Source organism: Ursus maritimus, unplaced genomic scaffold, assembly GCF_017311325.1.
Source record: "Ursus maritimus isolate PB19 unplaced genomic scaffold, ASM1731132v1 scaffold_8, whole genome shotgun sequence".
In the NCBI taxonomy this organism is placed as follows: domain Eukaryota; kingdom Metazoa; phylum Chordata; class Mammalia; order Carnivora; family Ursidae; genus Ursus; species Ursus maritimus.
The window spans coordinates 21,383,543-21,407,144 of record NW_024426996.1 but is presented as its reverse complement, the minus strand read 5'-3'; the positions used below and the strand labels follow the sequence as shown (position 1 = coordinate 21,407,144).

The 23,602-nt window shown below is 42.7% G+C and overlaps 1 protein-coding gene across 1 annotated transcript in view; it reads left to right on the top strand.

Annotated features, from left to right (window-relative positions):
* The window catches only part of FRAS1 (Fraser extracellular matrix complex subunit 1), a 416,963-nt gene that overhangs the window by 197,838 nt on the left and 195,523 nt on the right, over positions 1-23,602 (top strand). The window contains exons 15-18 of the mRNA XM_040625321.1: positions 6,277-6,420; positions 10,763-10,903; positions 12,508-12,648; positions 14,132-14,308. Coding sequence (XP_040481255.1) covers positions 6,277-6,420; positions 10,763-10,903; positions 12,508-12,648; positions 14,132-14,308 — 603 coding nt within the window. The remainder of the gene's footprint in view (positions 1-6,276; positions 6,421-10,762; positions 10,904-12,507; positions 12,649-14,131; positions 14,309-23,602) is intronic.

The window sequence follows — 23,602 nt, the reverse complement described above, 5'->3', positions numbered from 1 at the left end:
CTGCTGGATACAAAGAGTGCCTGCTTCCTACCACCCTTGTCAGCACGAGGTATTATGAGTCTTCTTGTTTGTCAGGTTGGTTGAGGTAAAATGGAATCTTGTTTAATTTTTTTCTTTTACTGATTTTGGGGATTCACATGAGGAGAGTTGACTTCATCATACTTATCAGCTCATTCCCATGATTCGCCTGGGCCAGCTATTCCTCTTGCTTAGCCGTCTATTCCTGTCTATTCCTTTTGTTCCCGTAACCTAGTCTCATTTCCCTTCCCCCCAGCTACCCACTTAAGTAACGATTCTAATGCAATTTAACATGTATTGTGTGTGTGCGCTCAATTTTAAATACTCATAAATATTAGTAGGTAGGTTATTTCATCATTCTTTTCCTTTTTTATTTTAAAGACTATTTTTTTTAGAGCAGTTTTAGGTTCATAGCAAAATGACAAGGATGGCTCAGAGAGTTCCCGTTTACTCCCCACCCTCACACATGCATGGCCTCCGCCATTATCAGCCAGCCTCCAGCGGACTGGTGTTATTTGTTACCTCGGTGAATCCTTCTTTCCCCTTTTTGTCTCACAAAGCACTGCTTCTAAAATGCATACAGTCCACTGTGTGTACCTCTAACTGATTACACGCAGTTCCTGCTCTCCTTTCAATTTGCATATCTCTGGCTATTTATGAGGCTGAAGATTTTTTTCATGTAGTTGTATTTTTTCTGTTAGGAACTCCCTTGAGTGCATATGGGTTTTCAGAATGTATGGAGACCAGATAGTCCCATTTCAGGACGTCAAGTTTTCTGTTGGCACAGAGAGGCAGGTTGAAGACAGAGACCCAGCCTGGAGGGGACAGAGATTGTAGTAAAAGGATCAAAACTATGATTACTCCCATGAACTTCCTTTCCTTTTACATTTGTCTGGCATTTGCACTTCTTAGACAAGTAGCCTTGGCCTCCTGTGGGGCTGTGATGGGGAAGAGGAGAGTAGTCTGGCCGGCATCTGGGCTTCTCCCCAGTCACCACGCTATTTTCAGTCGCTTTCCACAGGACTTTTGTTGATGTGTTGTAGAGATTGCAAGGGAAGTGCTTTAAACCATGAGTCCTCTGGGCGAGGCGGGAGCCCTTTCTTGTAACTGATGGAATCATCTCCAAGGGCGCTAAGGGAACCTAGAGCCTTTTCCCATAGTCTTTTCTGTTCTTTCCTCTTCTGTCTCCTGCTGCACTTCAATTTGCTCCCTTTATACTTACTTTGCTTTTGACACCAGTTGAGACAAGATGTGCTGGGTCTCGTGGGGTATGCCACTCAGTGGATCTCATGTGACATTCTCTGCTCTCTCAAAAATGTCATCTCACCATATCCTCCTGAGTTACGTACAAATTTATTCCCACTTTACAGATTAGGGAAGCAAAGAACACTGAAGTTAAGTGTCAGAACATTTTTTCATCCAACAAGAGCTTCTTATTGGAAATGTACCCACTGTCTTCTGATAATACTTTAAAACCTCACAAGAACTTCCCTGTCATTTGTGTGATGGGGATGAAAGCTAGCGGTTGCTACAACATGGATGTGGACAGCTCTAAAAGAAATAAAGGGATGAAGGAATTTGACTTGCCGATGACATAGCTGATTGTGTCTGCAGTTGGGGCTGCTCCTCTGTGAAAACCCCCCTGGCAGTTTGGAAATCTGAACTGTAGCCTGAGGAACCTCAAAAGAGGCCTGCTGAGCAAGTGTGCCAATTCCCCAGGAATGGCGGGGAAACTTACTCTAAAAGGCCATGGGAAAGATGGGGGACTAAGGCTTCTTCTCATTTCTGAGGGGTGTCTTGAACTGCAGGCTGAGCCCATTGGGATCTGGGAAGGCTTCCTGGAAAATGAGAAGGGTCCCATAGGAAGCACTTTTAACATGTCCCTGGAAAGGGGCTGCATTTTATGCGTAGAGAAGCACAGGTTAAATTTTTTTTTTTACAGCAATCTTCTATCTCAAAATTACCGAATAACAAAAAGAAGTTTCTTATTTTTAAGAGTATGGTTTCAATATAAAGTTGCCCAAAGAAATCTAATTCGTTCCTTTTCATTTTGAAATGAATTGCTCAGCAAGCCAACACATGTCTTGCTATGCTCTAGAAAAGCCAGGGGCTTTCCTAAATAAATTATCTACCACATGTGAGATAAGAAGATGGTTTTCTCTCATTAGCCCTCTTTTTAAATTTATTGCCACGTTTTCACAATATACAATTCAAACCCTGGGTGATCTGAAATGTATCACTAAGAGAAATTATGGTGAAAAGTCAGAGAGTGACCTTCTATTTTTCATAATAACCCAAGTGTAATAAAAGCCACATGTAAAATAAGCCTGGAAAAAGAGATTATCTGTGGTAGCTTATGTTCAGTGTTAGAAATTAGAAATCAATTGCAAAACACAGCAGGAGTATGTCATTATAAGAAATGACAGCTCAAAAAAAAAAAAAAAAAAGAAGAAAGAAAAGAAAAGGAAAAGAAAAGGCATCTCAGCGTAGTCCCGTATTGAAGAAATAAAAATCCCTTCTGCTGACTTGCCTGACCATCGAACGTGCCTTTTGTTTGCTATGAAAACAGAGAAGGTGGCCTCACATTTGTTTCTCTGTGTAGATGTAGCATAAGTACTTGTCATCATAAGGAGATCTGGACATAGGGAGATCCAGCCTTTATTAGGTAAATTTACAGCCTCAAGTTTATCAAGCTTAAATTATCACATGTTCAGATTATGACCTCATGGTTAGTTGTTCCCATGTAGAAGGTAACTGATAGGACGGCTCTCTCATAACCAGTAAAAAAATCTGCTGTGTACTCATTTAACATACATTTAATGAATACTGACTTTATACCAGTTATCGGTCTGGACACTGGGGGTTTGAGATGATTCAAATGTGGCCCCTGTTCTAGAGGATACTACATACATTCCGCTGAAAGGATTGATTTGTAACCTAATGATTGAGACAGTAGGATAAATAGCATGAGAGAGGACGTACAATGAGCTGCAGGAACACGGAGGAAGGAGGGACTGTTTGGACAAGTTCAGCAAAGCTCCCCAGAAGTAGTGACAACTTAAGCCTCTCAAGTGTAACCAGGATTACAGGGACTGCAGAAGGAGCTGGAGGCATTGCCAACTGGGTGAATCCCGTGTGGGGAATCTGGAGCCCACTAAGGTATGTGGCATGCTTAGGGCACCCTGCTCCATAGAACTAGCCTGCTCGAGGGAGGTAGCAGAAGGCAGGGCTGAAATGTTAGGTACGGCTCAGTTTGTAACAGGCCTGAATGCTGTCCCCAAGCTTGTAGCCTCTGTCCTACTCATCCTCTGGCCCTGTTCTGATTGGGAACACTAGGGATAATGTTAAAAAATATCTAACAAGTAGTATGGCACAGAGCAGATTTGTCAGAAGGTAGGGGGGACCTAAAACCCTCTCCTGTGCCAGACATTTCAGTTGCTGGAGCACAGTGTCTTGCAGGCTTCCCAGGGATGAAACCAGAGTTATCAGGGAGGGACCAGGATGACAGCCATTTGCCAACCAGGTAGGAAGTATTTTTACTGTTTTAAAAGCCAGTGCAGCTGAATGTCTGCACCGTCACCAGCCAATCCCCGAAGAGAACGAGGGGGTCATGCTTTAATTTCTCACCTCCTCTGGGCTCCCTGGACAAAAGATGATTTCATCCCTTAAGAATGTCTTGAGTTAATTACCCTCTCTTCTTCCCACTGCAGAGTAAATTCTCTAAGAAGCAAAACTGATTAAAACTCTTGCAGATGAAGTCCAAGGTCCTTACCTGGCCTTCCATGACATTTGTGATCTAGCCCCTGTTGTCTTTTTAGTCTTACTTCCCATCGTCCTCTCAGGTACTTGCTCCATGGTGCAGTTTGTGCAATGCTACCAATGAGCTCAAGTGATGGGGTGTAAATGTTTCCTCTAGCACACTTCTGACCTGTGGCCATCACCCTGCATGTGGTAGGTGCTTCTGTTGAACATGGATAGGTTAGCCTGGCATACCTTCTTGGGAATGAAAGTGGGTTTTTTGTTTGTTTTGTTTGTTTGTTTGTTTAGGTAATGGCTTTGAATGAACTCCTGAGTCAGTAAGGCAGAGGCACAAGCAGGGTAGACCGTTCAGTTGATGACTATAGTCAGTAACAGAGGGGGAGTGAATAAGTGAATGAATGACAGATTTCGTGGATGTTCAGGGTGAAGTTTGTTACCAGGATCTTTAATCTACATCTTTAATTATAATGTACTTTGGGTAGCTTATCCTAATATTAACAGTGTTCTCATGTAACACTTATAAAATGTAAATAAGATGTTTAATATAAATGAAGTACCAAGTGTGGAGTACTAAGCAGTGTGCTCAGCACAGAGTTAACTAAATGGAAATGGGTTCTGCCCTTCTGAAGCTTATGGTCTAGCAAGGGAACCAGATCATAAATAAGTACACTTTCTTCCATCTCTTTTTTTCATCTGCTGTTGTCATCTCCTGCCTGGACCAGAGCAGTGGACTCCACGCTGCTTTCTCTGCCTACGTGCAAGTCCTTAAACCCTCTCTACATGGCAGCCAGAGAAGGCTTTGAAAATCAGGGCTTGTATTGATCTTGCTTAACCCCATTTAAGACTTCACATTACACTTAGGGTTAAATCTTAATTTCTTTCCATGATCTCCAAGGTTAAGTTTGGTTGGGCCTCTGCCTATCCTTCCAGCCATGAATCAGGCCACTGTGCCTCACCATTCCTCCCTGTGCCCCTCCATGCCCTGCTGGTTCCTCTGTGTCTACTAGCTTTAGCCGCAGGGGCAGCCTTCAATTCCTCGAACCCCTGAGTTCCTTTCCTTCTCAAGGACTTTGTTAGTGCTGTTCTCTGGCTCTCTCCAGGGCTGGGAACCTCTTATCCTTTAGATCCACCTAAAGTTGGTTCTTTTCCACTCCTGCCACTGTTATTCTTTATCAAAGAGCCCTTCCTAACATTTTTTTAAGGGGCGGCTAGGAACAGAGGGACAGGGAGATAGAGAATCTTAAGCAGGCTCCACACCCAGTGCCAAGCCCGACACGAGGCTCAATCTCACAACCCTAAGATCATGACCTGAGCTCAAATCAAGAGTCGGACACTTAACCCACTGAGCCAGCCACCCAGGTGCCCCATAGCATTTAGCAGAATGACCTCTAAATTTGTTGGGGGAGAAAAGTTGTCTGAAAGTAAGGCTTTCCCATGCAGTTCTGAGCTGAGCTAAGAGGATTAAATCTTGAGATTCTCAATGAAGTCACCCTTTTCTGATTCTAAAGGGATACATAATTAAATTACTTAGGTATATAGTTCCCAAGTCTCTTCCAATCAGCAAAGTCATTCTCCCCACCAGTTTTGGTCAGAATGAATACCTCTGCAAAACAGGCTGTGCTCTGTGGTGAAGCAAACATTTTGACAATTAGCATGCATTAACAGAAGCATAGGTTGGGGTTAGCGATACAGACAGTTAACCAACTTTTACTACTACCAATCACTCAGAATAAGCCTCGTTTTGCAGACATGCTAAGGTGAAAGCAAGCATGAGTAGTAAAAATGAAATTCTGGAAGAGGAGAACATTTTTGAGTGTTACAGGAAAAACTCTGGTTTAGGAACAATGTATGCTTAGCAAGTTAAGTTGTACGAGAAAGGTACCTCAAGATGCATGTTGAGAGCAGAAGCTAGTGGGGAGAGGACCAGAGACTGGGGGGAACTAGAAGGGTCATGAGGGAAGACAAAAAGGGACGGGCGTGGGACAGAGAGAGAGAAGACAGGGATGGAAAGTGAGGGGGAGAGCAGTAGAAATCCAGCAGTAGCAGGTCTTTCAAGGTCTACTCAAGGATGGGAGTACATGGCATCCCTCCTTGCCGAGTCTTCATGGTGTTGGACGCAGGAGTGGTGATCCTGTCAACACTTAACTGTATGGCTATGAAAGACAAGGTGGCAAGGTGATGGAGGGCCATCTGATTTCACTAGACAGACCATCTTTGTCTAGAAAATTATGGTTCCCTTCCCTGTGATTACCATTGCTGAAAGCCTCTGATTTCCTGTTCCAAGTCTCCTAGCAGTAATTTATTGAAGTTGTACTTCTGGCCAACAGAAATAGTTATTTTTGGTGGGGGGGTGTTTTTTTTCTTTCCTGTGGTATACATATGTGCATTGCGATTTAGGACTGAAGGCTCCAACATCCTCCTTGTGAATTCTTAAACCTTCGAAAGAAAAATTGCAACCAGTCCTTTCTGCTATAGATTGTTTACTGATTTTGCCTGCAGTCTGCCATGAGTCCTGTGCTGCCTGCTGGGGTCCGACAGAGAAGCACTGCTTGGCCTGCAGAGACCCCCTCCAAGTGCTGAGAGAGGGCGGCTGCGAGAGCAGCTGTGGCCTTGGGTTCTACAGCAAGCAGGGCTTCTGCAGCGGTAAGTACCCGGCTCTGCGTGCCAGGGCATCTTCTTTTCTTCCAGCATCCCTTGTTTTATTAAAATCATAACATTTCTTTTAGTCAACAAACATGCAAATGGCAGGGATGCCTGGGTGGCTCAGTGGGTTAAGCATCTGCCTTTGACTCAGGTCATGATCCCAGGGTCCTGGGATCAAGTCCAGTATCGGCCTCGCTGCTCCGTGGGGAGTCTGCTTCTCCCTCTCCCTCTGCCTCTCCCCCTGCTTGTGCTCTCTCTTGCTCACTCTCTCTCTCTCTCTTTCAAATAAATAAGTAAATAAAATCTTTTAAAAAATATGCAAATGGCTGCTAACATCAACAGTGTTTTAGTAGTTTACAGACCCCTTTTATCAACTGGTAGGATCGCATTTCACACCCCCAATTCACAACAGCGTGTTAGGTTAGGGTGTTCATTCCAGCCTCATCCTGCGAGGCTCAGGCTGCTTGCCCCAGACTCACAGCTGTAGGGAGAGGAGTAGGGCTTCCTTCTTCCAAATTCCAAATTCTGTCTCAGTGCCAGACTGCATCTGGCTATGCATGGAGACAGAGGCACTCCTAGAGCAGCCAGTGGCAGACCTACCTTTGTGTTGGTGTCACTGACTTTAAGCTGAAGTTCTTACTATGTATTTTGTCTTTCTTTAATGCCCACGGCATGGCGGTAAGACTTAACCCAGCTAGTGCTTCCTTCCAAGTGCTTTATAAACATTAACCCACCGAGAGGCAGGAAAGTATTGGGGGGGGGGGGAAGCATGACCTTGAGCAAGTTACATATTCTCTCTGTGTGTCAGTTTCCCCTTTGTAAAGCAGGGGTAACAGTAGCCACCGTGGGAGACAGTGTCATGGCCCCTCAAAGATGTGTGCATCCTGATAGCTGGTACTTGTGAATATGCTGCTTAGGCGGCAGAAGGGATTCTGCAGGCGTGATTCAGTCAAGGATCCTGAGATGGGGGAGACTATCCTGGATTATTTGGATGGGCCAGTGTAACCACAAGGATCCTTCTAGGAGGGAGGGGGGGTGTCTTGAAAGGAGCTCTGAGACAGAAGCAGGAGTCAGGGTGATGCCAAGACGGGGCAGTGAATATGCAGGCAAGCTCTAGAATTGGGGAAGAGACAAGGAAATTGATCTGTCCCTAGGGCTTCCAGAAGGAATGCAGTCCTGCTGACGCCTTGACTTTAGGACTTCTGACCTCTAAAACTGTAAGATAATAAATTTGAGTTGTTTTAAGCCACTGAGTTTGTGGTCATTTGTCCCAGCAGCGGTGGGACACTGACACACACCCAGCTCAGACGGCTGTTGGGAGGACTAAGCTGACCCAGGCAGGCATTTAGCACTGTGCCTGGCACACAGTGAGTGCTGTTTGGTGTCTGTTCCTCACAACGATCTCGGGAGGTAGTTACTATTATCATCCTCATTTTCTAGGTAAGACAGAAGTTAAGAGACTTGCTTAAGGTCACATAGCTAATACGGGGCCGAGTTGGGATGCAAGCCTCGGTCTTCTGGCTTTAAATCTTACCTGCCTCCTAACAGCTCTACTGGCCATAATGACACACCTCTCTGTGCACCTCTGCTGTTTCTCCCTCCCTTCTCCTTCTTGCCTCCCTCGGTCCTCTTCTCCCCCTTTCTCCCTGTCTTCCTGTCAGTCTTCAGATCAGCCGCTGCCCTGTGGACATTGCCAAGTCCACAGGTAGGCACCTAACAGTGAATGAAATGTCTGAATTGAGTTTACTCTGATGGTCATACCTGTAGAAAGGCTGTGATGACTTTTTTTTTTGTTCCTAACAAAGTCCACTAAATCAATAAAAATGTGCAGCCCATAAAACTTTCTTGAGTTATTGTCCTCATTTTGTTTACTGAGCAGGGCAACAGCAAAAATGAGATGATCTTTGGGACTTGACAAATCCACTTGTCTTGGGGAAGAGAGATAGCCCCCGGCAGCTGCTTGCTTAAAGCTGTGCAGAGATCCATCAGCATCAGTGGTGTGAAAAATCTCACTTGATGTGGACGAGTCACAGGTGGCTTTTGTGTGGAGTCAGGAGAGAACAAGCAAAGAAAGGCCAGGCTGCCGTATTTTAAGTTTTTCTGCCAGCATCACTTTGCTGCTCAATTAAGCCAGATGCATTCTCTAAGGTCAGCAGATGTCAAATTTGCGCTAATCCAAAGGCATTTAGCCTGTTATCCCCAAGGAGGCTGGCTACTGTCCCTCATGGGGGGCGGTGACACTAACCTGCTACCGAGATGGTATATCTGGATTGAGAAAGCAACTTCTGCTGGGGAAGCGGGTATTTAAAAGGAGGTATTTAAAAAAAAAATGAGGGATTAGTGAGAGCCTTGAGGCGGTGAGGGGTGGAAATCTACTTGGGCTCAGAGGTTGGATGAAGAAAGCCAGAGCTCCTTGCTGACTGGAAGAATTAAAAAAGGAGACTACTGAACAGGTGGCTTAGGGAAAGAGTATACATCTGAAATGCTATCTGTATACATTTTGAAACAAAGCATCAGAAAAAAAATCTCACAGATGGGAGGATGGGCCATTGCTGAAAGTCAGCCAAGGAATCAACTGATCAATGAGTAATTACTGAACGCCTGCCGTGTGCTTAGCGTGATGCAAGACTTTGTGATACCATTGACATTGACCCACAGGCCTTTGGATAAAGACAGAAGTTTACACTTTTCATAAAATTCTTCGAGTTCTCTAAGTTTGTATCAAATGCCTTCAGAAGTGTTCATATAAATGTTTTCTAAAACATCAGTGAACCAAGTCACTGATTGGTATCGGAATGTTAATTAAAACGTCTGATGCTGATAATGCTGACTTATTTCCAGTTCAATTTAGTGCTATTCAAGATAAAGATCGGCTGGTGTTGGTTTAATAATTTAGAACTGAGCAGCCTGTATCTCTAGAAATCTCAAAGTCAAGTGCTGAGAAAAATCCAGCACAACCTGTCATACACGGTGGTGTGCCCTGGCTGAAAGAATTTACAGCAACCAAGTTCATTGGCGGTTCATGCTTTGAGTTTTACAAATGTTGGATATAAAGGGTGGGGAAATTCAAAGGACAAAAACCTTCTCATTCTTTGGTCTTTTAAGTACTTGTGCTCTAATGAAGGGCTTTTCTAACTCTAGCTAGCATAATAAATCAAAGTAAGTTCAGAGGTTTCTGTTAGCCATTCTCTCTCTCTTCCTTACTCCTCTCCTTTTTGCTCTCTTTTCTTTCTTTTATATTCGTTTCCCTTCCTTGCCAAGGCAACTATTTTAATTTTTTTAAGACTTTATTTATTTATTTAGAGAGCGCACGCATGTGTGTGCGAGGGGGGAGGGGCAGAGGAAGAGGGAGAGGGAGAAAGAATCCTAAGCAGACTCTGAGCTGAGTGGGGAGACTGACACAGGGCTCCATCTCACCACCCTGAGATCATGACCTGAGCCGAAATCAAGAGTCAGACACAACCTACTGAACTACCCAGGTGCCCCTAATTTAATTTTTTTATCAGCTCATGTAAAATGGGTATTCTTTTGAGTGTATATACCTTTTTTTTTTCCTTAAATGATGTGTTATAGAGTTCACGTTGTTCTTTTTTCACTCAGCATTATGGTTTGAGTCACCTGTGTTGCTGTATCATCTAGCCCTTTGCTTCTCACTGCTGCATAATACTCCCTGGGCTGCATCCCCCATAGCTCACCCGTCCTCTGTTCATGACAGATTCCCCACGTCCCTCCATCCCCATGCTGTCTCTAGAGAGCACCAGTGAACAGCCTCAAACACATCCCTTTATGAACAGAGGTTCCCTAGGATGGGTAATCTGGGAGCAGAATTGTTGGTTTCTTAACTTTCCATATTCTTTATTTGACTAAGCTCACCAGCATCCATACTCTCATATGTGAAGCTCACCTCATCTCCACATCCTTGCCACCATTTGCCATTATCAAGCTTCAGATTTTTTTTCTGATAGGTATACTGGGACATCCCATTTTATTTGCATTTTTCTGATTATTAATGAGTTTCAGAATATCTTCAACTCCTATTGGACTGGCATTCCTACCCCCAAGCCCATTTTGTCTTTAAATCCTATATTATATTGGATATGCTGGTGGGTGTGCCTCAGAGTATTTGTTATGCTTGGTTCAGTGAATAATTATCTGGTTCTCCTTCAAATGTGAAAACAGAAAGTATGGAGTACTTTGAAATGTTGGGATCAAGGGAACAGAACTCAGCTGAGCAGTCAGACAATGTGATTACCATGTTGATTCCAACTGTGGGCATTGTAAATGTTCATTCACTGTTAGGTGCTCATTATTGACTTTCTCTGGTGGGTTTCCTCCCCCTTAGCTTGTGACCAGTCCTGTAAGAGCTGTGGTCCCAATAGTCCCAGGTGTCTTACCTGTGCTGAGAAGACAGTGTTGCATGATGGGAAATGCATTGCTGAATGCCCCGGTGGGTACTATGCGGAGGCCACCGGCAGATGCAAAGGTAAGACATGGATAATCACTGTTGTCATCATCGTCGTCATCAAAATGCATTTGACATGTTTGACAATACTTGGTACTATATGCTGCTCACATTTGTGTGTATGATGAGAAGCTGTCAAATTAAAAGGAATAGCTCTTTCATTATAGAACCTGTGTGTATTTGGTGTGGGAGTGGGTGGATGCTGTGGGACTTGAGTGATTAAGTAAAAGACTTATGCATATCAATCATCATTAAAGATCACTTGGTCCTTTTCAGTGCAAAGAACATCTTTAAGATCTTCATCTAGTCCTTGTGTACTTACAAACCATCACTAATTTAGGTTGTAGGTATGACAGAATCGTTTCTTAGATGGCATAAGCATATATATCGGCAACTACAACACATCACAAAAATAAAGAATAAACCAAGTTTGATAGCTTGTACAGCTGAAGTCTGTATCTATTGAAAATTTGGTCTTATGTGCTATTTATATATTGTTTCTTTCAGATTTATACAACTTTAACTATGAAACATTCCTATTTGAGACTTTGTAAGTTTCTACTTACATATGCTTGACTTGTGTCTTTCCTTCCAGACAACTCGGGGAATATACTGCTGCCTGGGATACCTTGATAGCCCTTCTCCTCCAAAATAAACATACATATTCTCACTTGCACCTATGGTGTGGGTTTGTGGCAGAATGTTTTGATCTGTCCCACAGCCTCGTCTTAGCAACCTCCCTCTTGTCTGCCAACCTCTTTACTTGCCCGATGTTTATCCCTCTTCCACAACATCCTGTCCTCAAGAGTCTTATCCTACTTCCACACTCCTGTCTCCCATCTCCTGCCCATTGTCTTCTGGAGTCTTCTAGCATGTCAGTCCCGTCCCTTAGGACAGGCCATTGTATGTTCTGTAAATCAGAGTCCGAGATGTCCCACTCTTACCACCCAGGACTAAAGCAGCAGAGATGCATGCCTGATGTTGTCCTATGTAAAGATTGTTTAATACAATTCTTCCTTAAAATCCTGTGTCAGACCTAGAAGTATCTTAAGTGATCATTTAGTCCAGCCTCACAGTGCATATGCCAAGGAGCCTAGGCCTAGAGAAACCCTGACTTGGCTAAGGGCATAGATAAATTAGTGGACAAGCCAGCCAAAATTCCAGTGCTTCCAGCACTCAAACCCATAAACTTTTCCCTCTTCCCTGTTCAGGTAGGGGTTTTTAGGTTCAGACACACCTGGGGCTAAATCCCAGCACTGCTACTCATTTTCTCTGTGCTCTTAGGTAAATTTTTTAACTTCCCAAGACCTCAGTTTTCTCATCTGCAAAACCTCATAATTGCTATGAAGATTAGCAGCAATGTATATAAACCCCTTAATAGAAACACTAAACAAAGGATAGCTAATAAATAATAAAACATGGATAAAAGATGGGTAAAGTGTCACTGCAGGCAGTTTTGGGTATATGACCACTTCCTAAAAGATCTTTCCCCCTGATTTGGCGTGACAGCTAAAGGGGATTGAGAGTGACACAGGAGGGGCTTCCTGGCACATAAGGAGCCCAGCCGAGAAGTAGGCTCCCTAGTCACCTGGGTTCCATGGTGTCCCTCTCACTCTCTTCCTCAGCTTGTCATAATTCATGTGCCAGCTGCTCTGGACCCATGGGCTCACACTGCACAGCCTGCATCCAGCCCCGGGCTCTGCGCCAAGGCCACTGCCTGTCCAGCTGTGGAGAGGGCTTCTACCCTGACCACGGGGTCTGCAAAGGTATCGTTGGTGTCATCATCATTCTGAAGAAATGTTCCCATCATGAGACAAAGATTTAAGTTACTTTTCAGTGCACTTTTCCCTATAGTGTATCTTATATGGCTATGTATACATTCTGTGCTTTTTTTTTTCATTGCCAAGGGATAATCTGAAAAAAATCACATTGGAGTATTTGTGACAACACCCCAAAGATTCCTGATTTTTCTGGCCATCCTTGAGAGGACTGTCATTTCCTTTACCGTACATTAAGGCAAAACCAAACTCTTACTTCCTTTTCCCTCTTCTGCTAGCATTGCTAATGTGTTTCTTAGTCTTCATTTTGTTTTTCCCTGAAGAACCTTTTTTTTGTTAACGATATAGCTGAGCAAACTGAGTTAGTAGCAATGCCTCTGGGCTGAGAGAAATGGAAACTCAAATAGCTGTTTGCCAAAAAGGCTTTGGGCTCATTGGGAGGGTGGGATCATTGTCTTTCGAAACTAGAACATTGGGAGCAAACACTTCAATTAGGTGAAATTAATTTATATATATTTATATGTAGGGCACCTTGGGAAAGAGTTTGAGAATAGTTATAAGAATATATGTGTATATATATATATTTGTATATATGTTATTATATATATTTATATCTGTTATTATATATAAACTGGTATATATTTTTATATACAAATACATATATAATTTTTATATAAATATATACATATTTATTTGTATACATATATGTTATAAATATATATGTATATATCTAAAACAGGGCAGCTGCAATAAATTTTCTGAAAAAGAAAATTTAGAAATCTTTTAAAGAACTCTTATAGAGTTAATTGTGTCAAAGTTAGTTATGTCAAAGAGCTCTTGTCAAGAGTTAATTATATCAAATGTGGGCATGAGATAGTTCCAGTACTCTGTCTGGGTGTGATTTCAACCAGTAGCCAAGAAAAAGAAGAAACTGATGGATTGTCAAATTCTTGTTGCTCCTCCGAAGGGGGCTCTTCCTTGTCTAGGAAAGTAGCCTTTCCTCACATAAATTCCTGGAGGACTTTGTTGCCTGGATGCCTATATGGTGGGTGATGGCTGACGTAGTGGGCAATAACGCACTGACCATCTTTGCAAAAAATATAGTAATGGCCTTTGTATGGTTGCTTCTTAAAATCTTCAATAAAAAACTTAGGCCATGATATTAAAACATCATTCAGTGAATGTGTATCTGGAGAACCAAGCCAATATTGTCCAGTTTGCTGGGTTTTTTTCATGTTCCAGCTTGACAGCCCTCACAAAACCTGAGAGATGTAACCAGGTAACATCACCCTCACTGGGCCTCTCAGGAGTATTATCACCCTGTGCTATGTATGGAACACGAGAGAGCAGTTTTCTGATAGGATGTACCTGGTGAACTCTTCTAGGTGGTTTATATTTAATTAGGGACTTCCCTTGGTTGCAACATATATATGACCCTTGGATTGTTTCTGCATTTTGTTCTTATTGGCAGCCTGTCATTCCTCTTGCCTCACTTGTGTGGGTCCAGAGCCCTCTCAGTGTGCCCAGTGTAAGAAGCCCGATGAAGGACTGCAAGTGGAGCAGCTGTCTGGGGCAAACATCGCCTCTGGCGAGTGTCTGTCCCAGTGTAGAGCCCAGTTTTACTTGGACAACACCGGCCTGTGTGAAGGTGAGCAAGCATGATTTGAGGAAATGTTAGGTGGCTTCTGGCTTTGCTCTTGAGAGATCCTGTGAGGTGAGAACAAAGCCAGAAGACCTTTCTTTTCATTTAAGAATTGTTCCTGGGTGCTTGTGGATGGAGCAGAAGATGGACATGCAAAGGAGTGACTCCCACTGGTGTTCTTCCCTTGGTGAATAATAGATGATCGTAGAGAGCTGGTTCCATTGACCCCACTGTCCCCAAATTTACATTCTAAGAAGTTCCAGACAGGAATTATTTCAGAGACAGTATGAGTAGCTAAGAAAGACCCAGAGCTCATTGTAGAATTCCATTTAGTATTTCTTCTAATTTGCTACCCAGAATGAATATGAATTGGCCCCTTCAGGGCAAAATCTGGACTTCTGTCAAAATTTAGAAATGATTCTTGCCATTGCCTGGCATATCATCTGCAGAGAATTGATGCCATCCTGAATAATTTGACTCAATAGCTGGGTCATCTATGAGTGGCTGAGGAGATGAAGGGGAGATATAGATAATTTGAGGGGAGGTTAGGGAGGCCCCTCTCTGTTCCCATATGAAGTTTCCTGGCTGCTGGGTGAATTATTTGACTCTCAAGCTACTTTAAAAACAATGCAATACTTACATTTTTCATTGTGAACATATGTTCATTAAAGGAAACTTGGATTGTAGAAAAAGTAGAAAAATAATCTGTCCACCACCTCCCACCATTTACCACTTGGGTAATTGCCTTTACCATTTTGTTATAATATATCCAAGTCTTTTCCTATGCATAGCTTTGAGTTTTTATTTTTACAGTGTAACTGTAAGCATGCTGCAGATTCAATTTTGTATCCTACAATATCCAATTTTAGATGGGAATATACCCTCGCATGGAAATGACAGATTTCAAGGTTAAGTTAAAAGGTTTTGACACAGTGAGTCATATGGCATAGTAGGAAGTATGCAGATTTGGAATACAGAGACCCCAGGCCAGACACTTAAGCTCTCTGAGCCTTTGCATTCACAGCATTAGAATAGGGATAATTATCTTTCACATAGGCTTTTTGCCAGGATCAAAGGAGGTTAGGAGTGTGAAAGTTCTTGGTAAATTGTAAAGCCCCATGCTCAATTGTTATAAATGTCAGTCCAAATACTCAGGTGTTCAGGAACATTATAGGGGTAATCCCCTGCTCCCTGGGATACACCAAGCACCAGGGAAGTTACACAGTGCCTAGAAATTAGGGGAAGGGTCTTTACTCTCCAGATACACTAGTTTCCACACATATATGCGTTGCCTACACTCTCTGTGGTCTCTTAAACTTTCACGGCTCTGTTTCCACAACTACTTCTGAAACACAGGAATCTTTGTCACTAAGAGTCCCAGTGCCTTCCCAAGACACGCACCACACAGCCTTCCCCTCTGATCCTGGGAGAAGTCAAGAAAAAAATCTTCCCAGGCTACCCAGCGTAGCTAGCCTCTTCCTATAATTTTGAACACCATATTAAAAATGAAAAATAGGGAATTTGAAGAGGGATCAGAAAAGAGAAACAAAAATGATTAAAGTTTGTAAAATTACGTTGTAAATAAAATTCGGAGTGACCAGGGTTATCCATCCAGAAAATAATGTTGCTGTTGATTTGGTACACAGCATGAGTCAGACACTAGGAGACGTCCCTTACTTGTTTCTCACTTCACTCTGACACCAACGTTGTGGGGTGAGTGGCACAACTGTTTTAGAGAAGTGGAGGCTTCAGGAAGTTAAGGCTGTAACTTATTCAAAGTCATGTATCCAGCACAGAGTAGAGACCAGTGGAATCTAAGTCAGCCTGACTCCTGTATCCATGCTCTAAACCAGGTTGTTACTGTAGCATGGTCGCTGACGAGGCAAAAGCACACTCTACTAATACTGCGGGATGGGAACATCTTAAATTTAAGGAGGCATCCTCAATAGAGGGGAGTTTTCTGGGAATCTTTTTATACAGACACCTTTTTTAAAGGATTAGAGTCTAATCCCTGTGGAATGGTTTAATTGTGGTCCCACGTGAAAGGTCTAGATTGACCTCTGGAGTCCCCAGTGGTCCCATGATTTTATGCTGGTTCGCATAATATTATTAGGTATCACACTATATAGCTGTCTACTCACGTTTATTACCAAATCCTTATGCAATCTCTGCTATGGAGATTGTTGTGCTCGATTTATAAGTGATGAGAATGTGGCAGAAAAGGTTAATTGAGTTGCCCAAGATTCCATTGGGAAACTGAGTGCAACCGCCAATTGTTTCCAACCCTATCTGAGTATTAAGTGTGTTGATTGATGTGTTTCCTGTCACTCATCTCATATCTCTGGAAACCTTTCTGCCTTCCCACAATCTGTTCCATTTTTGATTCTGCCGAAGTGTTGTCAATGCAATCAGGCTGGGGAACCCTATGAGACTGCACTGGGCTCTCCTTCTCACACGTTCCAGAAATACCCTTGCTTCCTTGCAGAACATTTAAAAGGGTTGGAGTATTTTTGTGGCTGTACCACTGAGGGTTTATTTTACAGCACATTTGATCTCAAGTGCTTTTCTATAAAGAAGAGAAAAACAACTATTTTCTGGAACTCTCTCTCTTTTTCTCTCTGAGACTGCAGTACAGAGTGATTAGAATATTACTGCAGCTAATGAAAGCAAGAAGCAGACGCATCATAGGAAGAAGCAATTTACTTAGAGTCTGAAGTGGTGTCAGAAGTTATCATGAAAGTTTGAACTCAGAGCTACATGACAAACCCAGGAATTGTCTAGTGGAAGATGAAACAAAGATAGTCGAGATATTTGACTAACATTCAAGTCTATGATTGAAGGACGAAAAAATATAAAACTAACAAAGAGTGACCAAAGAGAACATTGTTTATTAGTAGCTGGAGAGCAGTGTGTTTTTATTCATTCCTTCACAAATGTCTGTTGAGTGTTCCCTCGGTGCTGGGCATTGTCTAGGCACTGGGGGTACACTCATGAATGAGTCAGACAAAATTCCTACCCTCGTGGAATTTATATTCTAGTGAGAGAAACAGATAAAAAGTAAATGAATAACAACAGCAGCTACAAAACCCATGGTATGTACTTGGCTAGTGGTCTGTGCTGTGAAGCCCACAGCAGGATGATGGGGAAGAAGGAGAGGTGGGCTGAGGTGCGCTCCAAAGCAGAAGTGCTCTGGTGAGAGGGGGATGGGCACCTGCCATGCTTGTCCTGTGATTTTGACTCATTCTCAAAAATGACCTCGGGTACTTCAGAAGATGGAGCTTTGAGCTTATGCTTTTTTTTTCACATGGCCTCTATGTTTGCAAAATGTGGCTAGAACTGCTGGTACAAAAGACAGTCCGTTACTAATTGTGAAAGACAATGTGGAGGCATTTTCGGTAGTCAACCAAAACTGTGCATGTTTATTCAATATGAACATTTCATATTAAATAAAAGAACGATTTTAGTAATGTTATCCAGAGTTCACCTCACCTATTTAATGGATTGTGTCAGCATTGACAGATTCTAGTTTATTAAAAAAAAACAAAACAAAACCCAAGAAATACCCATCCACTCCCTTGAGCAAATAAAATAATACAAATTCAATCCCTTCAAAACCTCCAAACATCAAAAAACTATGCCTCGCTTTTTTATCCATCTCTCCCCTAGTTTTCCAGGCCTCCCTGAGTTCATGAATCTATCTGAAGTCTCCAGGGTGGAGCTGGGTAGGGGCTGCGATCTTGTACAGTTCCAGAGTGCTGTTCTCATGCTAAGTCCTATGATGGGCTCCTCCTGGAGTCATTTAGTGACTATGCAGCCCATGTGGCTGCACCTGGCAGCCCAGGGTGGCTAGGCAGGACAAAGGACGCAGAGCTCTTTTCACTGGGAGGCCTCTCCTCTCTCCTGAGAATGTTCCTAGGATCAGGTCAGATCACTCAGCTCATTTTCAGATTCTCCTTACAATGTTATTGAGGCGTGTTGTTGTTGTTGTTGTTTTTCTTGTAAAGGATTCAACTATTTTGAAGCTTTAGGTTTCTGTTGAGGTCTCTCTAGAGCAGGGCTTTTCATAGGAATCTCTTGGGAATCTTGTTTAAATGTGGATTCAGATTTAGTAGATCTGGGGTGGGGCCTGAGTTTCTACATTTATAACATGCTTCCAGGTAAGGCTGATGCCCCTGGTCCAGGGACCATAGGTGAGTAAGCAAAGCCTCTAATTAAAAACAGCAAGTATATCATCTTATCATCGGTATACTTATAACTAAAGCAGTTTTTTTTTAATCTCAGTTTTTATTTCTTCTTATTGCATGCATAAGACTTTAAAAAATACAGATAAGAAAAATTAGAAAAGAAAAACATCTGGGACGCCTGGGTAGCTCAGTCGGTTATGCGTCTACCTTCCGCTCAGGTCATGATCCTGGGGTCCTGGGTTCAAGTTCTGCACCTGGCTCCTTGCTCAGCGGGGAGTCTGCTTCCTCCCTCTGCCTGCCACTCCCCCTGCTTGTGCGCTCTTTCTGACAAATAAAATCTTTAAAGGAAAAGGAAAAGAAAAAGATCTACTAGGTTACCCAGATTTAGCAAATAAAAATGCAGGATTAAGAAATAAAAATATTTAGCAGAAAGAAAAAAAAGGAATTTTTCAGTGTAAGTATATCCCAAATATTGCCTGAGATATTCTAAACTGCTATTCAATGTTTATCTGAAATTCAAATTTAGCTAGGTATCCTTTGTTTTATGTGTAAATCCTACCTATAACCCTTCAATCTTGAGATAACCTCTTTTAATCTTTTGGCATAGATTCTTACAGTTATTTATGCACACACACGTGTATATGTATCACTTCACAGTTTATAAATTCCTTACAACCAAGAGTTTTAATAGAAATTCTGTAAATTTGGGGCACCTGGGTGGCTCAGTTAAGCGTCTGCCTTCAGCTCAGGTCATGATCTCGGGCTCCTGGGATTGAGCCCCTTGTTGGGCTCCCTGCTCCCCGGGGAGTCTGCTTCTCCTGCTCCCTCTGCCCCTCCCCCCACTCATGCATGCTCGCTCTCTCTCTTTCTCAAATAAATAAAATCTTCAAAAAAAATCTGTAAGCTTACATTTACTCCCATTTTACAGACGGAGAACGTAAGGCTTAGAAGGAACAAACTAACAGATGATTTAGCAACCAAGGGTCCTAGGCTTTACTACAGGACATAGTTGCTCAGGAAATATTTCCTTCTTTCCAAGCCTGGATCCCTTGTTCTTCATTTCACACTGGAGCTTTACAATTGAATTTCAGGCCAGGCCCTCCCAATTAATGATGCAGTTCAATCACCATGTCAACAACTTGGCAGTGGTGACCAAGGACCGGATCTGAACATGGTCGGGATGATTAGATTAGCCATGTAATTGCCCCAATTCTGTGGCAAATGAATGGTGGATTCTCTCCATTCCCACACAGTTCAGCAGGAGGGTTCAAGATGATCTAATTTTGAGGGAATTACAAGTTTTTAAAAGTGAACTCTATACTGCAATAATGAATTTTACTTACATGTCTTCTGATGTAGTACATCGGTAGATAAACTGCTTAACAAAGAATGCAGAGGTAATAAACATTCTAGTGGCTCCCATTCCTGCACTGGCATCCTTCTCATTATGCTTAGAATAATCATGGAGCTTTAGTCAGGTAAACATTAGAGAAAGTTTAGCAATTAAAGTTTTCCAGGGCTTCTTCTATTGCCTCTTCAGGCTGGGTCTTATTGCAGGGGGCAAAAGTGCATAGAGTTAATACAGGTTTGGTATCAATTTTTTAAAAAAATTGTTTTTCTTCTAGTTTTACTGAGATGTAATTGACAGATAACATTGTGTTAGTTTAAGGTGTACAATGTAATGATTCTATATACGTATATATTGGGAAGTGATCACCACTTAGTAACTTTCAGATCTACGATATTGTTAACCATGGTCACTGTGCTGTAACATTGTATCCCCAAGACTTCTCTTATATCTGGAAGTTTACGCCATTTGATCACTTTCATCCATTTCCTACCTAGCAACTACCAGTCTGTTCTCTGAATCTTAATTATTCAGCCAGCCCTGGCTATTGAGAGTTTTTCAAACCCTTTGTGATTGTTTCTGCTACTTCCTTTGTTCTTAGTGGCCCCCGGTAGTTGAGGATGTGCTAAGACTTGTCCGTGTCCCAAAGGGGAGGATCTCAGTCAGCACCAAAATGGAGGCTGATTGAAACTGGAGCCTCAAGTAGCAGCTTTTACATCAGGCAGATATACCTCTTTCAAAGGAACACTGGGAGATGGGTGTTTCTGTCCGTTCCCTCTGCACTGAGCCCTGACGTGACAGGTGGTTAAGAACTGTTTCTTTGTTTGCTACCGTCCCATTGAACCAGTGAACTCAAACCTTGCTGACCACCAGAGCCAGGCTGTCAGGGGTGTGCCAGACATGTGCATAAGCTCTTTCCAGGAAGACACTAGCGACCTGGGACAGAGGTCGAGCACAAATACGGCATCCACCTCCCAGGTGTACAAAGAGGATCGCAGGCAGTGGGGCTCTATGTGTGCATTAAATTAGAAGCCTGACCCTTAGCCAGCACTTTTTAAGATATGCAAATTGATCTCTTTCAGGAAGAGGCAGGGAGAATGGGCCTTTCTGACTGCTGCCTCCTGGGGGAAGGGGGCAGATAACCATCTTGTGAGTCCTTGAGAACCCATTAAGAAATGTTTCTTTACTTTCCTTTCTTACGGGTTTCGTTGCCTTTCAGAGCTAGAGTTTTGGGGGCCCGTCCCTCAGGTGGACTCTTAAAGTTGTGGCATCACATGTTGGCTCTAAACCCTTCATTCCTAAGGGACAAGCTGGGAGTTTCTTCCTGATCGTATGGCACTGGGGGTGGGGGTTGGGTATGGCAGGAGTGTCCCAGCCTTTCCTACCTGTTTCCATATAGGTGTTTTTTTTCTCATTTGCCTGATGTGTAAGAGTCCCTCAACCAGTTAACTGGTTTCTGGGTTTCTTTCAGAGGGAGTTGTTCCATGTGTGGCTGTAGATTAGGTGTGTCTGTGGGAGGAAGTAAGCTCGGGACCCTCCCATGTCACCATCTTGGACTGGAACACCATTTTCTTTCTTTTTAAACAGGAAATTCACCAATTATTTTGGTCAGTTAATTAACTTGCTTTAGGTGAATCAGAAGAAAAAGTATATCATGAGTATTTTGATCTATTTAGTTGTTGCTAAGATTCACCAAAGGCCTTAAGGCAAAGAGTTTTAATTAAAGAAATAAATGGGCAGGAGTCTGCCTGCTCAGCTAAGACTATGTTATTATTTATGAAGTTGGGATTCCCTTGCATTAATTGAATAAAATACATGGCATCTGTATTAAGCAACACTCTTTAATGTAGTCCCCAGAGTGCTGACATAAACTGTACAAATGCATGCCTTCCGGTAATTTTCAATCTTCTTCACTCTTCCCTTCTTGTTCTTGCAGCATGGGTGTGCTCAGCTTTGGGGATGGAAAGATGAAAAAGATAAAAGCCATGCATTAAGGAAAGCATGGTCGAGTAAGGGACACTGACATCTGAACAAGGAATTGTAAGAACATGATACATGCTGTTGTAGGGGCCAAGGGCAGCCTGCCCCAAGATGGCAACTTTGGCATAAAAACTATTTTGAGTTAAAAAGCAATCAAAACCCAGAAGTTTCAGGAAAAGCTCTTTACCTTCCCCACCACTGCCTAAAAAGAATTTAGATAGACAAGAAAGAGAGCTGTCACCATAGATAACGGCATCATGATATAATTTGCATATGGTAGATAGGGAGGAACCTAGCAAGGTCTGTTTGATCAAAGTCCTCTGTCGGTCCCATTGCTTCTGAATGGCCCAGCAAACATATGTTTACCTAACATTTACTCTTTCATCTTCCTGAGGATTGTATGCCTTCCCTTTGAAGTCTCAGACCCCTAACCCCTTCTCCTTAGTTTAGGATGACATATATACTCATTTTGCCTGTCTTTGGAATTTCTGCATCTGTATGGATTCCCTGTACATACATTATTAAATTTGATTTTCTCCTGTTAATCTGTCTTGTGTCAGTTTGATTCTTAGGCCAGCTAGAAGGACCTTGAGGGGACAGGAAAATTCTTGCTCCCCAACACTGTAATGGCAATAGGCACAAGGTGCAAGTAGCCTGCCCTTGACCCCTACAACAGCATGTATCATGTTCTTTTAACTCCTTGTTCAGATGTCAGCCTCCCTTACTTGATTATGCTTTCCTTAAGGCATGGTCTTTATCTTTCTCATCTTTCTATCCCTGAAAGAGCATAGAGGAGACTGACTCTGTCTGGGGGAGAGACTATGAGAAAAGACCTACAGAGAAAACTACATCATCAGCCTGTTGAAGGATTAATAGCAGTTCACTAGGGCAGAAGGTGGGAAAGGGCATTATAGGTCAAGGAAACAGCAAGTGCAAAGGCATGCTGTCTTTGGAGAAGTCCGATGTATTTGGTATTCCTGCTGTGTAAAGCTCGAAGTGGTGAATCGTGGGGAATGATACTGGAGACATAGGGGTGAGTCATGTCCTGAAGTGCTTTATGTGCTATGCTAAGGAGTTTGGAGTTGACACTACTGGTATTGGAGAATTGTTCAAAGATTTTAAGTAGGAGAATAATCTGGGCAATTTGCATTTTATACAGGTCAACCCCTTACCTGTGCAGCAGGTGAATGGGGAGAAACAGGGAGGCTGGTTGGGAAGCTGCTGCACTAATCAACACCATGAGCGATATTGAAGGTCTGCACTAAGGGGCCATGGGAATGGCTAAGTTGGGGTAGATTTGACAGAGATTTAGGGAGTAAAAATCACCACGTTTTGGATGGGTTGTGGTGACGGAAAAGTAAAAGTCGAAGGTTTTCAGCATGAGTGTCTTAGTGAATAATGGAACTACCAAGTGAGGCAGGGAATACAAAGGAAAGACGAGGTAGTGGGTAGGATGTGGGGCTGGGGGTGGATAATAAATGCAATTTTGGACAGGAGGAATGTGCTGCCATAATTTGCATTAAGTAGATGTGGGCAGAGTGTGGAAGTGGATAATGAGTAGTATTTTGGAAATAAGGGGAATGAGATACCAGTGAAACACCACGTACAGATATCCCCTAGGCAGTTAGATTTATGTGGTTGGAGTTCAGAGTAAAGGCCAGGGCTGTACACATAAATTTGGGACTCACCAGCATGGAGGTCATCATTAAAGCCATGGATAAGTTTGCCAAGAGTGAGAAGAAAAAGGGCAGAGGGTGTAGTTTTGGGAAGCTCCATTATTCCCGACGT